The sequence below is a fragment of the Sciurus carolinensis genome, chromosome 8 (genome assembly GCF_902686445.1).
Source record: "Sciurus carolinensis chromosome 8, mSciCar1.2, whole genome shotgun sequence".
NCBI lineage: Eukaryota > Metazoa > Chordata > Mammalia > Rodentia > Sciuridae > Sciurus > Sciurus carolinensis.
The window spans coordinates 98,237,332-98,256,351 of record NC_062220.1 but is presented as its reverse complement, the minus strand read 5'-3'; the positions used below and the strand labels follow the sequence as shown (position 1 = coordinate 98,256,351).

Genomic DNA, 19,020 nt, shown 5'->3' with positions numbered 1-19,020 from the left:
TTTAGGCTAGGGGTTTAGCTCAGTGGTAAAACACTTGCCTAGCATGCATTTGATTCCCACCATCACAAGAAAGAAAAAGGAGGCCTCACTCTGTCTTTCAAATACTTAAAGGTGATTATAAAACAGTATGTATACATTACAAATCATCAAAGGTCCCTAAATATAATTTTTTTAAAATCTCTTTAGAAAAGATTAAAAACAAACCTAGGAAGTTATTAAAAAAAAAAAAAAAAGCAAGCAGAGCACAAAATAAACTAATAGAAAAATAATTGTATGATAAAATTAGACCTAGAAAATGTTAAAAACTCAAAGAAATGGAACAAAGATTAAGTAGGTATAAAACTTTATGTACAACACTGAATGTATAAGGCAAAAAGGATAACAGCATGTAAGATTTTATTTTACAATTCTCCTTGAGAGATAAATAAGAATACAGGGAATCTCACTAGTGTATAGTTAATAAAAAAATACTGCTTAAAGAGTATATGATAAATTGTAATGAAGAGCATACTATTCCTAGTACCCAGAAAATATTTATAAAATGTTTGTCTTAACAGGCTAAAATACATCCCTTTGGAATAAATTTTCCAAAGCAGGCTATAAAAATTAATTATATTAGAACTACAAATTGTTAACAAAAAAACTAAAAAAAAAAAAAAATATATCCAACCACCTTGAAATTGAAACACTATCCCAAATAACCCTTGGATCAAATGAGCAGCACCTAAATATTTAGGAAACAACATTAAACATACAATATTCTTAATCTATAGGATAAAGGCACAGAAATTTAATGAGGACATTCATAACATTAAAAGTACTTCCTTCCAGAATTGAAAACTAGGCCAATTATTCAACTTAAGAATTATGAATGAATAAAAGGAAAAGAGGAAAGAAACAAAATCAAAATGGTGAAATTAAAAAACAAACAAACAAAAAAAAAAAACCTCTAGATTATTCCCTGGTAATGAGAGACAGAATGGAGGTAGACTGGGACAAACCCTAGCTAGGCTAATCAGGAAAAAGAGGAAAAAAAACAAACAAAACAAAAAACCAAAAACTGTTGGGTACAGTAGTCTGTAGTCCCAGTAACTCAAGAAAGCTAAAGCCTGAAGATCACGAGGATCACTTGAGTTCAGGAGCAACATAAGGCCAGTGTGAGCAACACAATTGGGACACAAAAAAAAGAAAAAAAATCAGTCATTCAAAATAAATAAAGACACCAAATGGATATGTAATAGATGATTTGTGTATTTAAAACACTGAGTTTATTATGTGCAACTGCATGCTGAATTTTAAATATAAGGCAGAATATATGATGAATTTCCAGAAAAAGGAAAATTACCATTATTTACCTAAAACCACAACCCCGAAGAAATCAAGAACACATAAGAAGATAGAAGAGTTTTAAAGAATTACCTTCCAGAAAAGAGCTAGCAGTACCTGGTTATAAGTAAAACAGTACAAACTGAAGTAAGGGGGAAAAAAGGAGTGGGGAGGTAGGCACAGATCTCAGAAAAACAGAGGGGATATCATTGGGGTAGAGGAAGGGAACCGAGAGGGAAGAAGGGACAAGAAAAGAAAGGAACCAAGGAATGAAAGTGACAAAATTATGCAGTGTGCATATATGAACATACCACAGTGAGTTCCACCTTTATGTATATCTATAAATAAAGTAAATAGATGAATAAATAAAAGGAAAAGCAGTATAGGAAGGGGAATGGGGCCTGAGGAAGAGGAAGTATTGGAGCCTGAAGTGGAACAAATTTTATTCTGTGTGTATATCAAAATGGACCCCACCTTTTTGTGTAACTATAATGCCCCAATAAAAACATTTTAAAAGTAAAACGGCCTCAACTTCATAAACACTTTCTCAGGACATATATTCTAAATAAAATTTTCCAACATATTCTGCCAACCTGTCATAACCTGTTAATCAAAACCAGACTAATCTCATATGAATAAAGTCAGATACAAAATCCTAAATACATGCTTACTCAACAGAATACAGGAACATTCTTAATGAACTATTCATTTTTAATGAACAGTTTAATTCTATCAATATAGTTGGGTACCTATCATCAATAGATCAAAGGAGAAATCCAAATAAAACTGTCAGCATTTAAAAAGTGAACATCTAATCCTATTCAATAGGTTTCATAAAAAAATTCTAAAATCCTATTTCTTTGTTTTTTTTTTTCCCTTGGGGGGGGTTTGCTGGGGATTAGAACCCAGAGCCTTGTGCACGCAAGGTAAGCACTCTACCAACTGAGCCATCTCCCCAGCATCCCCCTAAAATCCTATTTCTGAGCTACATTTTATTATACACAAAGGTCAAGCAAGAATTAAAAATTCATAAAATAATTAGAATGTTCATTATAGTCTAATCAATCAACTGAAAAACATTAAGAAATAATGAATCAAGGAATGTGGCCAGTTTAAAAAGTAAAAATGATAGCTTTCCTATATAAGCAATGACTGGCTTAAAATACTACAGTACTAATTAAGAGTCCATATCTAAAAGCAACAAAAATATTTTTGTGAACTATAAAAAATGAATACACTAGAACTATAAAAAATTTTGCAATTAATAATGGGGGACAGAAAATTATTATTATGCTCTCATAATATCCCCTAAGTAAACCTAAACATGTAATGTGCTTTCAACTAAAACTCATAACAGGAAACTTGGGTAAAGTGATCTAAATGATTTTGAAACTCACATGGAAAAATAAACAGGCAGTACAGAAAACTTAAAAAAGGAGACAAACTAATTTTAAGTTCTGTCCTACAACAAATTATCTGCACATACTACCGATCGTCCCAGGAATTAGAAATAGTGATTTAAACACACACACAACGTCAGATGCAGAGTTTATCAACATACAAGTGTAAGCCTGGTTGGTGGTGTGTGCCTGTAATCCCAGAGGCTCTGGAGGCTAAGGAAGGAAGCTCTCAAGTTCAAAGACAACCTCAGCAATTTAGCAAGGCCCTAAGCAACTTCGTGAGACCCTGTCTTTAAATAAAATATAAAAAAGGGGTTGGGATGTGGTTCAATGGTTAAGAACCCCTGGGTTCTATCCCTGGTGCCAAATAAGAAAAAGATACAATTGTAGTACTTGTAAAAGGAGAGAAAGATCAGGGTAGTATACAACAGAAAGCCAAGGAGTACAACCAAATAAGACCTTAATGGTATTTTCAAACTAGGGAAAGTATAATGTGCTTTTTCTTATATATTGTGTGTAGTTGCAGTTCTAGCTACAACTGACTGAGTGCCTTTTGCATAAGATCCTGAACTTGGGCCTGGTGCTGTGGCATAGACCTGTAATCCCAGGGACTCAGGCAGACTCAGGCAGGATCACCAAGTTTGAAAGAAGCCAGTCTCAGCAAGGTCCTAAGCAACTTAGCAAGACCCTGTCTCAAAATAAAAAGTAAGAAGGGCTGGGAATGTGACTCAGTAGTAAAACACCCCTGGATTCAATCCTCAGTACAAAAAACCAAAAATAATAAATAAATAAAATGTTATTGGCATAATTAGCATAGCCAATGCAAAAAATAAAAAAAAGGTATAAAACTGTATCATTACCTCGTAACATCTAACAAAAAAAAATTCTAGAATAATTAAAAGTAGAAGTAGAAAGCCAGAGAAAAACTAAAATAAAACCTCTGTGAATATTTAAATAGTCTTAGAGAAAGCTTTTTTCAGACAGTAAGTTAAAGATTAATGGAGCTTACTACATTAGGTGTAAAAAGTATTTTCCTGTAACAACCATGTTTTTTAAGACACATAGTTCACAAAGAAGGCTATCTTATAGAAACAGTTCTTCAAGAGAGAAAAGTTAATAATTAAACATATGAATAGTTAATAACAAAGACCTAGCTAACAAGTGAAATAGTGAATTTCACTAATAAACAAAGAAATACAGACTTAACAAGATGATTCATCACTGGTCCAACTGAAAAAGATCTAAATTTAAAATACCCGACATGGCTAACCATTGCTAAATGAATAGGAATAGGAATATAATGCTGTTAAGCTTTTCCTGAGAGCAGTTTAAACCTAAGCCAACATTTTTTTAAAAAGTGCTATAAACCAGCAACTCTGAGGAAATTGTTATGTTTGAATATATGTATTTTCGCACTCTTTGTAACATGAAACTTAGAAATATTTAGTATGGGAGTAAGTACTTGTTAAGTTATAGTTCTATAAAGGAACAATTTATAACCATTAAAAAGAAGACAGGTAATTTAATTGACTGACAGATGTCCACAATACATTATTAAATGAAAAAAAACCAAATTACAAAGTTACGGGCAGTATAGTCCCATGTTCTAAGAGGAGAAAAAAACATGTATTCATGTACATCCATCAAAGGCAAAATATTAATGGTGGTTATCTCTGGATTTTTTTGTGTTCCTATTTTTTAATACATACATAGATACATAAGGATAAAAGATGAGAGATAAGTATTTCAGGTCTTTCGCTTTGTCAAAATACTAAAAACAAACAAAACATGGCACAATAGGTTACAAATGTGTCATCATTACCATAAAAGATTATTCTAAGATTCTGTTCTGGATATAAGAGAACAAGACTAAAAGGTGAGGGAGGGGCAGTTGGAATTCTTAAGCAGTTTATAGACTATCAAATAGTTTTTTTTTTCCAAAAATAACGAATGGCTTATATTAATACTGTAGATTTAAGTTACAAGACATTACTAAAAATTCTTTTAAAAGACTATAACGCCTTTACAACAAATTAACTTAATTGGGAAAAAATTTAAAAGGGTGATTCTCTATAATCAGTACACTCTTATTTGAATACAATTAGAAAATTCTATTCCTATGGTGAAAGGAGTTAAGAACTGCTAAATTAGTCAATATAATTTAAAGGGCAAGTTCTTTCCATTTTGATCAAAATTTTGTTTTCCACATTTTCAACTGGATCCCATGATAGCTTAATTTTAATAGCTTTTTTTTTTTTTTTGGATGATGCTGGGGTTCAAACACAGGGCCACAAGAATGCTAGGCAAGCACTCCACTACTTAGCCACGTCCCCAGCCAATTAACAGCTTTTATGATTAAGCAAACTAGAAATAATTTAAGAAAGTTAACTGGAGGGCTGGAGTTGTGGCTCAGTGGTAGAGTGTTTGTCTAGCATGTGTGAGGTCCTGGGTCCTATCCTCAGCACCACATATAAATAAATAAATAAAATAAAAAGATCCATTGACAACTAAAAAAATAAAAAATAAAAAAAAGTTAACTGGAAGCCAGGTGTGATAGTGCATGCCTGTAATCCCAGCAACTCAGGAGACCGAGGCAGAAGAACTAGAAGTTGGAGCCAGCCTCAGAAACTTAGCAAGTCTCTCTCTCAAAGTAAAAATAAAAAGGCCTCAGTTGTAAGTGCCTTCTGGGTTCAATCCCCAGTACCAAAAAAACAAAACAAGGATCATTCCTTCCCCCCGCCCCAACAAAAAGTCATATCTGGAATATGGTAAAGTCTTTGGTAAATGCCATTATTATTCCCCTTATAAAGTCACTTGAAATTATAAAATCATCAAAGGATTTAAAAACATATTTGTTTGTAAACTTGCTGACAACAATCAATTCTCCTACAAATAGAAAACATTTAATGAAAGATTTGGCCTCATCTAATTAGATATATTAGTCTTTTTTTTTAATAAAAAGCACAGAAAGTCTCCTTTTGAAAAGTCTATTCATTTGTGTACAGTCCATGTAGACGGGTTCCTAATTAAGTTTTCCAAAATTGATATTTTCCAGTTTTTTAATTAAAGAAATAATTTAGATATGGTTTAAAGGAACAACCTTTGGCATTCCAGTTGTCAGAAAAAGGTCCCGGCAAACCCTCTAAGCTTCATTTTGCTTAGCCTGGAGACTTACATAATTTTTCGTTACTGGTTCAAGCTGTATTTTTAAAGTATCAAAAACAGTAGGCTTGGCAATCAATAGATACGTATTCAAAACTTATATTTCAGCTTTACTTAAAACAACAAACCCAGGGGGTGAGAAATCAATCAGTATTAGATTATACTCATAGCAAATAAATCAAAACCTTAACTCAGAAGTACTAGGCATTTTAGTTTAAAAACATTTAACCAATTCCTTTTTCATTTTTCTCAAGAAATCTTGATATTTCTTACAAATTGGCCTATCATGAATTGGCCAAATTCAACTTAAATTTTGTTCTATTTCTTACCAGAACTCTATCCAAATTTCAATTTAAAATTTTACAAAGACAACTCAAAATTCCTTTTCTTATACTCACTTAGGTATAATTTAGATTTAACTGGGAATAAAAAATACCACTAGCTTCTCCAGATATTTTAAAATGTTACATCAGCCTAGCAGAAATGATTTAACTTGACAGCACAAGACAGGCACTGAGTATGTATTTGTTGACAGAATGAAACACTGAATCACAGCTAATGTGCTACTGTAAATCACATTCCACAAACTATTCTAATCAATAAACAGCCCTAGATTAAGTACCTTAAAATTTCAATTCTCCAACAGATAATAAATTGAAAAATTGGAATACACACTGAATTGCATATAGAAAAAAATCTGCCATGTCAAGAAATATACAAGGGAATTTCGTATGGAATAAGATAAATATTTTCTTCTTTTTATAGGTCACATCCTCTCTATTTTCATCTTACCTGCAATCTGACTTACCTGCTTCTTCCAAAAACACTTAAGCAATATTTTATGTTCCCTAGATTTTATGCAATACTCACTGATCACTGTAGGAGAAATAACCTAAAGAATCGGTGATTTCCCAACCATGCTCTATTTATTAATCCAAATTCAATGAATGGAGGTATAAATGTTATGGAGGGTTGGCATTAGGATTTTTGCTACCATATTTCATCAATTAAATGACATTCTTTCATATAATAACAACCTTAAATCTGGGATTATCTTACACTTGATGGCATCTTATTGTTGTGATTTAACTGGCAACATTTCTTCTTCTTAATGATATATAAGATATTGGTATGTCTGACAAGCAGTGCTGTCTTAGGATAATGTTAGAAAGTACAGTTCAAATTTTCCATTTCAAAGTCAACAATTTCCCTGTCCTCCCAGCCACGTTCCCAGGATAAATATGTAACTGAAATGCTTAATTAGAAAAACTATCCAAACACAGTTCACTTTTATATAAAATATTTAATTTTTAAAACACAGGCTATTCATGTCACATAAATATCTTCAATTTTAGGTTAGCTGCTTATGGTCAGCAGAATTATCAAGTGTGACTATTAAGAATAATTTAGATACTGTCACTTATAGGAAAGTCTAAAGCTCTAAGACTCACCATATTAAAATTTCAGAGACTTGAATACTGTAGCTATTTTGCTAAATTTCAAAATATTTCTTCACTTCCTGTAATGTAGTTTTATTATAAGTTGTTAGTACTCCAATATTCAAATAAAAGCAAAATAATTTTTCTTTCATTCATTTTTTCTTCCCAACAACAAAAATTCCACCAAAAAATAAAATGGTCAACTGATATCAACTCATTTTATAATAGTAAAATGGTAAATTATCCTCTTTAAAATATGCTTACTGTTACAAAACTATTTTGAAATAGTTTTTCGAAGTGTTTTGAAATGCAGGTTCACAAGTCAGAGAGCACAGGGTTAACTGGCTTTAGAACTGGAGCAATTTTCTTTCTGTAACAGTTGTTCCAATATTAAGACTCCAATCAAAAGATTAAACAATTAAAACAAAATGGTTAATTGGCACAACTTTGATTTCCAGAGTCTATTTTTCCATTTAATGATGGTGGAAACACTGGTTAGTTACCTTTGGTTCCTTTCCAAAATTATTACGTGTATGTGTGTGCGCGCATGCGTGCGCGCATAAAACAAGAGACCTGACAATATTACAGCTTAAATAACAATTATTCCATCTTTCTTTGTTACTTTCAATAAAAGAAAAAAATGTTAAAATGAACTAAGATTCTGTACGTCTGGCAGAAGTCATAATAAACTTTATAGAAAGTGAGGGAAGGAAGATAAGAGGTCTTCTCTATTTCTTTTTGCTTCAACAAATTCAATCTAGGCAATATTTCTAGTTAATGAGTTGACTTTTTCTTAAAATGGCAATTGCATAACTTAAAAATATGGTGTTTGCCACCCCTCCTCCCATGAACTTGAATACACTATGCAAACTGTTATTAATTCTTGCTTCTAAACTCCTGCCCTCCAAATGAAAATAGGGACAAAATTGCAGCCTGTAAGAAAATGGAACTCTAAAAGTCTCATTATTACCTTCAACCATTTAAACGACAAAACTTTTTAGAACTTCTCAGAAGTAACAAAAGGTACTGTCTACTCCTTTTCTTTGTTCTCACTCCCCTAACAGGAGAAGGTGGTAGTGAAAGATAACATGGCCCAAAGACAGGCAGAAAATGTGACAGGCAGAGGGAATGGACCTAACAGGGACTGAATAGGCAGCCCCCCAAAACTTGAGAGCTTCCTGCCTCTGCAGTACAATGCATTGATTCCCTTTAAAAGACAAATGGGTGTAAAGGTTAACTACTTTTTCAGACCTTAAGCTTACCAGTTAAGGCACTTACTTAACCCTCCCCACCCCATATTTTTCATATAAAACCCACTATTTCATTTGAATGCATTTTGCTAGACTATGATAATCTGCAAAACAAACAAAAATAACGTTGACCATTTTTTTTTTTTTTATAAAACTGTTGCATCAAGAGAAAGGTTGTGTTTTATTTTCTGAAATGAGCACAAAGTACACCTTTCACAATAACACTGAAAGCAGGTGCAAAGACTGACAGTGACCTTTGACTAAAGGTAGCTTTGTAAAAAGAAAAATACCAAATAAATCAGTGCCCTTTCTGATTGTTGTAAAACTGGAGGGGGGCAGGGAGGGGTTGTTTGTTACATAAAAGTTGGTCCAAACTTACAAAAAAAGCACAAATGTGCATAGTTCAGAAGATCTGCAAGAGGGTCATAAAAGGCTTATGTCCCTAAGATTAGCATCCACTTAAAACTGCAAGAATACAAAATAAAATTGTTAACTAGAATTTGTGAAGATGTACAATCAATAGATCTAGTTTTAAGAACAGCATGAATTTAAGCAAAGTTTTTTTTGTCTTTTTTTTTAAACTATTGTATGCAAGACCCTTTTCCACATAAAAATAAAGCTGTTGTTGAATTAATATTATTCAAGTCTCTTGGATTGCTGCCTTAAATTGCAGCTAGAAAAGTCTTTCCAGATAAAAATGATGTGCCTGAGGAAAAACAGATACTCAGAACGGTAACCCTCTCCCTCGACCTCTGCCAGCCGATGTGCTAATGTGTCCCCTGTATCCTTGTGAATATCCAGGCCCTTGGGCAGGAGAAGTCCAGGTCTGTCCATGCATGAGGCTGGGGCCACCTGGATTTTCCTGTAAATTACCACCATAGTTATAGTTGTGCATCTTTGCTGGCAACGGATGAGTACTCTCTGACCCTGTGGAAGGGTCACTGCTGTTTGCCAGGACTGCAATAGGACCATGGCTATATTCAAATCTATGGTCCTTGTCTCCACTAAACAACATGGGACCAGCATTGAGGTAAATGTCTCCATATCCAGCTACTGAACTGGGAAATGACTCAGAAAAGGCAGAAGGCTGAGGTGGACCACCAGAATGAGATGAAGCAGTACTGTAGTTATCCAAAGACTGAATATCTGAGTTTCCAATGAAGCTACGTCGTTCCAATGGTGGAGCAGAACTACTTCCTAGACCATCATTACTAACATAAGGAGCAGAAGAGAAAGAAGAGGATCCAAAGCTGTCCTTGTAGTCTGAAGTGGGCACATAAGTGTCTCCTGCTGGATAATCAATACCACCTTCTCTTTTGGGATCATCCTGGGGCTGGTGCTGAGCAAGCAGCTGTAACAGGGCTGCTTTCACACCAGCATGAGGATCAGTTAATGAAGAACTAGTGGTAGGTACATGCTGGCTTTCTGTCCGATAATCCAGATCCTCCTCAGTGACTGGTGGTGGTTCAGGAGGCTCAGGAGGACGTTGATCAGGAGGCAGAATCCGAGGCCGGTCTGGTTCTGGTGTTAGCTCCAAAATCCTCCTGTCTTGGTGCTGAATGAGGTCATCTTGCCCTAAGTGAAACAAAACAAAAATGAGTCAAAAGCTACCACAGACAACTAAATATTCATAATAGATGTTTCCTATGGTCCTCCTAAAGATGACTGGATGTTCTAACTCTGAAAAAACACTGAATAAAAAGGAAAAAAGTTTACACAAGTGTAATGTTGCCTGCTACCGTTTAAGTATAGGGTTAAAGTATGCATAAAGTTTATGCCTTGGTCAAACATTCTTTTATATTTGGAATAAAAGATTATCTTTTCACCACAGGTTGACCTTAGAAAAGTTTACAGCATTCGTAATGAATTATGTCACACCTGGATAATTTGTTAAAGAATCCATCCTTGGGAATAAACAAACTAGAAAACCAGTGACCTGAGAATTTTCAGACCATCTCCGAGTAATGTGACTAAATAATGTGCATTATAGATAACCAGCAACAGCAAGAAAACAGTAGGAATACAGCTGTGTTAGTAGTCTGGTATTTACACACTCACCCGATACCGGTGTGCTAGGTTCTGGAGGTGGCCTGAGTTGTAATGATGCTTCATGTCCTGATCCATTTTCCCTTTCTTCTAGTAGCACATCTTTCTGCTTTGACTGCTGAGCCTTTATTAACTGAGTCAACAGAACTGCAAATGCACTCTGCACAGCCGCTTGAGCAGCATCAGTCTCCACTTTAGGCTGGACGGTCTGAGAAGGCTGAATTCCTCCCAATGGTTTCGAAGGCTCCTGTTGTGGTGTTGATGGATCTGTCTGTTTTTCACCTGTTGCCAAAATTCCAGCAGGAAGGTTTATTTTATTTAGCTGCTGTTGAGTCTCAGAGTTTACCTTAATGTTCAACACTTGGACAAAATCAGCCATATTAACACTTGTTTTAGACTGTAGTAGGTTTAGTAGAATTGCCAATTCACTGTGGTTTAACTGCTGTCCAGGGCCTGTTATTACTAAAGACAAAATTTGTATTAATTAGAACTGCCAAAATCCACAGTTCCTCCCACCCTCCAAATGGCTCCATGTTACTATATTAAAATATACATTTGAAGGAGAGTGCTTCGGAAACACTGTGAAAAAGGCACGTCAATCTAGTTCCCCATTATGACATTTAAGATGTAAATGAAACATAAACAGGGCAAAAAAGAACTGCAATCAATTTTCAATAAGTAAATTTTAGCAGTAAATATTTCAGAAGGAAAAATTAAAACTATCAGTAGAACCCCACACTATATATTTAACCAGGAAATATCACTTCGTAAATGGGAAGTGAATAATGATGATATCCTACAGAGTGTCAGGTACTTTCTCAGCATTTTAAATCCTTTATTCTCCACAACCACCTTACTAGCCTCAATTTCACTGAAAAAGAAACCAACCTAAAGAGACTATGTAACTTGGTGCCTAAGGTCACAGATTTTATAAGCTGCAGGGGTGATATCTAAACTCTGATTCTAGAATCTGAGCTCTTAAACTACTACACCTTATTTCCTCTCTAAAGTAAAGTTTATTACTCAAGAATCTAACTTTGTCTTTGCAGTAAATTTAAAATAGGATGTTTTACCAACTCTGATAAATGTCTGTTTTTACTTTTGGTAAGTTAGGAATGCTTACAGAAATATGCTTATTATATGCATATATGAGAGCATTAACTCATCACCTGTGTAACAGATTCAATTGTTCCTTCCAATTTTCAGTTTAAACTTGGGATGGTTGACACAGATTCTTGTGCAAGCTTATGTGAATCACATTTAACAAGACTCAAATACATATTATACTATATGTGGTGGTCAGATGATACTGACAAGCAATTCCCATAACCACAGGTGACAGACTAATAGACAAGACACTCTTAAGATGATGAAAGGCGGATGATTAATGCTATTCATATTCATACTGCTATTTTTTAATATCACATATATTTTGAGATACTTTTTATTACTTCTCAGTATTTTTTTTTTTTTGGGTTAATTCAAAACAAACTTTTGCAAATTCTTCTTATGATCCACAAGCATTCACAAGAAACCATGTTAGTCTGCTATATCCCAAGGGCCAGTTTTACTTATTTTCCTTTTTATTTCTCTTAGCATAAATAATCACCATGTGAACTCAGGGATATACTCTTTTACAGAAGTGTCTCTTCTGGAATAGGGGCATTTTTGTATTTCAAGCCACTGATGATAAAATGAAGCAAAGAGGATGCATTCTTATTTAAAACAAAAAAGATTCACTTCTTAATATAAATTAGTGTTTACAAAATCAAAATAAGAAAATAAAACTCTCCATCATACGAAGAATTAACTTAGAGACAAGTAACAGTATAAAGTGAGCCCAGAAAAGGCAGTTCATTTTTTACCAGCTAAAGTAAACCACCCTCTATTCTTCTAGGTTTGCTCCTACTCTCCTCCTAAGAATCATGTTAAATATGACAATTATTACCTGAGACAACTGACTATACCCTTTAAACTTCATTATTTCCATCTCAAATCCTCTTTAAATAGTAGAGTATGTAAAACATATAACATATATATATATATATACAAAAGGGATGTAAAATATATACGTATCAAATATTCTCATGTGTACAGCAACTTCACACTTTCAAAAAAGAACATGTCTGAACAACAAATAAGCACTGCTTTGGTTTTTAAAAGTACTGAAGTACTTTATATGTGTGGTCTAACCAAGGTCAAAGATAAACTTGTAGATTATATGGGCAAGCATTAATGGTAATCTTTCTCAACTAATCTACTCTATATTTATACTCAACCACCAAAAGTTCCAAAGTTCAATATGATCCATAAATCTCTTTTAATCAACTGAATGATCAACATTTACTCATTTCAATCAGTGCTGGTCTATTTTTTCAGGTTTAACAAATCACTACTTAAACACACACACACTTCTTTTATATCAACTTTGTAAAAATTAATTAAACCGAAGCTGAATGATTTTGGATTCTTGAAACAAAATAAGAAAGATTTCATTTTTAAAAAGTTATTAACTAAATGAGATAATTTTAACACCACTTCTGAAAACACTGAAAAGCTAACTAACTTTCCATGAAGAAAGTTAGTCCTATTATAGACCGAGTCAGAGGAAGAAATCTAAATTTTTACCAAAATAAGTGGATATAAAATATCCTTCTTTATCATATCTTATTTCTGGCACAAATATCAGATTCCAATCTTTGAAATTCTATGATGTAACAGGAAATACATATCATTGAGTGACCTGAGGGCATTATAAATGGCATGAAAGAGTTCCCATTATGATTTTTGGCTGTGTTTCCTATCTTCTTCTTCCTATTCCGTAAGCATCCACAGACATTGAGCGCTGAGCCTCCCGAAGAATAGTGTTAGTAAAAGATGTACTGAGTCCTGCACTAGGGAAAAAGGGAAAAAGAGAAATCTGACCAACCACCAATCATAAGTAAGTTGTTATTTCTTTAGAAATTATCTTACCTTGAGATTGCTAAAAGCTGTGGTGCCAGAAGCAATGAAACTTCTATACTGGCACAAACAAATAATAAGGATATATCAAGTTCCATGAATAAACCTTAATTTTCATCTTTTAGCCAGATGCTTTGATAGTAGAGTGATAATCAATATTAGTCACAAAATAATGTGAAGAAAACCAACCCATGTAAAATATTACTGACCAGGTGCTACATTTGAGTTGCCCTGAGATTTCAGTTGTGTAGATGGCAACACACCCTGGGGTGTGTTGGTTCTGCTGTCATCTAAGCCCAAAGACAAGTCCTTTCTGGGGCTTTAATTGTGGAAACATCATCAGTCATGCCCATCTGCTTCTGTCTTCTTCGCTTTTTACTCCATAACTCATGACAATCTTGCCATAAAGGAAGGCTGAAAATATATATGAGTATTAAATTGTGAATGGTATTTCTTTCTTTTTCTTTTTTTAGTTGTCAATGGACCTTTATTTTATTTATTTAAATGCAGTGCTGAGAATTGAACCCAGTGCCTCACACATGCCAGGCAAGTGTTTTACCACTGAGCCACAACCCCAGCCCATGAATGGTATTTTTTCATCAAAAAATATGCTAACATTACTAAGTAGCACCAAAGCCATTCCAAGCCCCCAAATCATTCTTGAAGACTTCATATATACACTTTGTAAAACTCCCCCAATAAAAACCATCCTTGCCCCATGTCCTTCAGGGCTTTATTTTTATAGATGAAAAATTTTTCTTTGTCTTCTAAATAGTCAATAAATAATCAATTATCAAAATTCTGAATGAAGAATATATATTCATAAAAGTAGGCTAACATTATCCTTGGTGCAACCTTTTATAGTCAATTCTTATCATATACATCTTACACCGAATAGGACATGAAGGAGGCAGAAACATGCGATTTACAGAAACTAGATACAAGATAAAAAAAAGAAATAAAGGCTAGAACATGACATTTCTGAAAAACTTTCTAGTAAAAGCTTTTACTTTTTAATAATCTCTTTTCTTTTATAACCAAATGCTCTGGAATTACCCTGATGCTACAGATGAGTTTCAAAAATAGGTACTTTAAGCAATGGGAGGGTCATCACTCATCAACAGAGATCTGAATAACTAGTAAACTATCAAAATCATCCACAATTCTGAAATGATGACCAGAATGTAATTTCATAAAAACTCTTATCACTACAGACTAGCTTTTGCTTAAAGAAAGACATAAATATGTGATTAATGAATGTTTTCTTCTTACCCTAACAAAAAATCCTGTGCAAACATTATATTATATTTATTTCAAGATAAGAAAATTGAGGCTTGGAAAGGTTAGTAAACTTGCCCAGAATATCTATAAATTTCTTTAAGTAACTCCATCTTGTGATATATACCTGTAAGTCCTCAACCTGATGATTACCTCAAGAAGTACATGAAGCCTTTCCAAGGGGGTACACCTGGAATTGTTTTAAGGGAATTTCCATATCCACATAACCTTTATCCTAAGACTGAGCTTTGAAAATGGCCTGCATGTTCAAGCAAGTTCTTTCACACCTCTTTTGCAATTACTTTTGTGTTATAAAATAAAGGCATATGCAACACTGTGGTTGAATCTTAGCAATATAATAAAATATTAGTAAAAAAGGTCATTTCCAAAAGATTACAGATAGTATGACACCCTTTTATAAAATTAAAAACTAAAACTCTAAAATATAACTTATGAGTACATACAGATGGCAACAAAAAGTATATACCAAAAAAACAAACAAAAAAACAGGGATGATGGTTACCTCAGGTGGAGGAAAGCAAGGGGTAAGTGGGAAGAAGGGTTATGATATGATTAAAGTAGGTTATTTTCAAAGTTCCAGCTTTTGTTTGGTAGGTTCATGGCTGCTTATTAACATTATTTAAAATAACTAATTAAAAAATAAAAGAGAGCCATGCATGGACCAATGATGAGTGACACAAGGATTATGATTAAACCAAGTCTATGCACCTGAGGTCTGAAAACAAAACAAAGGCATACCTCTCAGTCATCTTACTATGGTGCATTGCCTCAGCGTGTAAAAACCTCCTGGAGTAACAAACAAAGGTACAATTTGAAATATTGGTATGAAGCTTTAAGGCATCACAAATCCTCCAAAGACTTTCCTTTCTGTGTATATCTGTGTGTATGTGGGGGCGGGGGGGAGCACAGTATATGAGCCCTAGCTCTATTGGGATACTCTGAATTCAGATATACTATAATACCGCAGGGTGGGTCAATGAAGTGATATCCCCTCTTAAATCCTGCTGGTCAAGAAATGGAGTGCTCTTACAGGACAGCCTCATGAGAGCAGAGCAAAGTAATCCATAAAAAGGGCTCTGTTTCCTCCCACAATTTAAACTTAAGAGTTCCTTTATGGGTTATCTCAACACTCAACTCTAGGTAAGATGAACATTATACTACAAAACAGCTAAAACAAAAAGGTTAGCAAGGCTGATTATTTTATATATTTATTTATATTGGGGATACAGAGGATTGAACTCAGGGACACTCAACCACTGAGTCACATCCCCAGCCCTATTTTGCTGAGGCTGGCTTGTGAACTCAAGATCCTCCTGCCTCTGCCTCCCAAGCCATTGGGATTACAGGTGTGTGCCACAGTGCCCAGTTAGTGCTGATGCTTTTAGATAGACCAGGATTATTTTCCAAATTAACCGAATGAAGGAAGTTTGGTTCAAATTCAGGCTCAGCCACTTATCTGTTATGTCTCATTAAGCAAGTAACTTGACCTTTATGCCTCAGTTTCCTTATCTTTAAAAATGGTATTAACAACACTACCCACTCTATGGGGGTGGAGGTAATATGTAAGCACTTGGATATGCCCCTCACATAGTAGGCACAATGTTCACATTGATATCAACTGACCATCATTCAATAAGGTAGGTTAAAACTATTTTCATCAGGTCTTATCATGAAATATTTATTCCAATGATTATATCTCACCTTATAAAACAATTAATGGAGTTATTTCTGATTAATTTAATATGCCACTCATTTGATTATGCTGAAAAATTGATATAATTTTATCAAAGGAACATCTATGCCTTTCTTCATAGTCCTTAACTCAGAAGTAGTTTATAATTTTTGCTACTCTTACATACTATATAAAATGAAATGCTCTATGCTCATATAACTTTGTTATTTAAATATTGAATTAATGCCATTATAATCTCTACCTGACTGCTTTACTAATTTATCTAACAAAATAATTCCATAACATATTACCAGTTTACAGAATGTCCCTCAAATGTGTACTAACATGTTTATTTTAATTTTAAAAAAATGCAGTCAGGTATGCTCTGATAAAATTTAAGTCTGATTTAGGTAATTTAATGATAATTACAGTTTATGGGAAAAGGTACAAGTATTACAAAAAGTTATTTAATAAGCATTGATAGCCAGGCGTAGTGGTTCATGCCTGTAATTCCCAGAGGCTGGGGAGGCTGAGGCAGGATTCCAAATTCAAAGCTCAGCAACTTAGCAAGGCCCTAAGCAACTTAGTGAGACTCTGTTTCAAAATTTAAAAAAGAGAAGAAAAACAGAAAAGAGGGCTGGGGATGTGGCTCAGTGGGTAAGTGCCCTGGGGTCAATCCCAGGTATCAAAAAAAATAAATAAAAAAAAAAATAAAAAACAAAACAAAACCCAAAGTCAGTGAAAACTAAACTGAATACTTAATGACTATATAAGAAATCCTTTTGTAGTTAACATGGTTTCTAATTCTTTACTATCAAGAAAACTGAAGGAGAAAAAAACTTTAAATTGATGTCTTAAAGTTATTAAAAATCACTTTCCGTAAAAGATTTTTGATATGTAATGTGGAAGAAATTCAGAGTGATATAATGATGAGCAGCGCCTTCTACTCTCAATACTTATTTTAAAGAGTATTCATAAAAATAAAAAATAAGGCTGGGGCTATAGCGCAGTGGTAGAGCACTTGCCTAGCATGCATGAGACCCTGGGATTAATACCAAGCACCACAAAAAATAAATAAGTAATAAAATAACAATAAATTGTGGAACTGAATCGCTCTCTAGAATAATATTAATCAACAGGTATACCTTCATTAGATTTCACTGATATTTTTTCCTTTTTTTTTTTAAATTGAAGTATGCACTACTTATATGGTATAATGTGATACATTAGTCACAGGAAATGTTTTAAAATTAAATTTTCATTTATATAAATATACTTATTCTAAAGATATATACATAGGGTAATTAATGTAAGACATGTTACAGTAGAATAAAAACCTGCAGGATCTTTTCTCTTGCTTTTCTCTCCTACACACACTTGCTTACTTTCTCCTCCGAGCTTTTCACACTCTCTCTAGCGCGCGCCCTTTCTCTTTTCCTCTCTTTTCCTCTCTTACCCTGCAGGGAGACACTCTGTTTGCTTAATAAACTCCCTAATGTGGGGGAAAAAAAAAAAAAAAAAAACCCGCAGAAGTAAAAAGGAACAATGTCTAACTGTTGAACATTTTCTAAGTGATTACAGATGGGTATAGAAATGCTACCATATTTAGATTCTAGTAGGGAAAGACTAATGTGACTGCTCTACTTTACATGTCAACATTTAAAATATATTAAAAATGATATCTTTTACAACTATTTAAACCCTTGATTTAAGAAGTTTAGATATCAACAGAAAATATGCTCAATACAGTTTTATCAGAATTCTCTCAGGAGCACAAACTAAAGTGATTAAAATGAGAATTATTAATAATGGAACAAAATAATATATTCCTCTTGATGTGGAACAACAGGAAGCACACATCGCCATACATAGTATTTATTGTTTGGGGGCAATGGGGATTGAACCCAGGGGTGCTTAACATTAAGCCACATCTCCAGTTCTTTTTATTTTTTTATTTTGAGACATGGTCTATTTAAGTTGCTGAGGCTAACCTCAAACTTGAGATCTTCCTACCTCAGCCTTCCAAGCCACTGAGATTACAGGTGTGTACCAACATGCCTGGCTAGATAGGATGCTTGCCCTGAAAAAATATTAACTAATTCTGATCACCCGAAAGCAATCAAATTCAGATTATAGAATGTTTTATGAAACAGCTAACTTGGACTTTTCAAAGACTATCAATCATAAAAGCTCTAAAGACACACAAACTAAATACAATGTGTGAAGTCTGAATCAGTTTAATTTAAAATAAAGGTCAATAAAAATTGGGTCACTAGGGAAATCTGAATATGGACTATCAGATATTACAATGTGAAAGTTCTAGTATTTTAAGTATGTAAAAGTCTTAGTTCTTACAGACATATAATATTTATAAATGAAGTGTCACCTCCACAAAACAATATTTAAATACTTCAGGGAAAAAATTTATATAGAGTGATAATGCAAATGTATTCTAATACTAATAA

General features: G+C 33.7%; 1 protein-coding gene across 1 annotated transcript in view; it reads right to left on the bottom strand.

The window, feature by feature from the left end:
• Positions 1–8,661: 8,661 nt before the first annotated feature.
• Cdk13 (cyclin dependent kinase 13) overlaps positions 8,662–19,020 on the bottom strand; it is a 100,179-nt gene continuing 89,820 nt past the window's right edge. The window contains 4 exon segments of the mRNA XM_047562404.1: positions 8,662–10,152; positions 10,636–11,085; positions 13,794–13,904; positions 13,907–13,998. Of these exon segments, the coding sequence (XP_047418360.1) occupies positions 9,302–10,152; positions 10,636–11,085; positions 13,794–13,904; positions 13,907–13,998 (1,504 nt within the window). The 3' untranslated portion in view covers positions 8,662–9,301.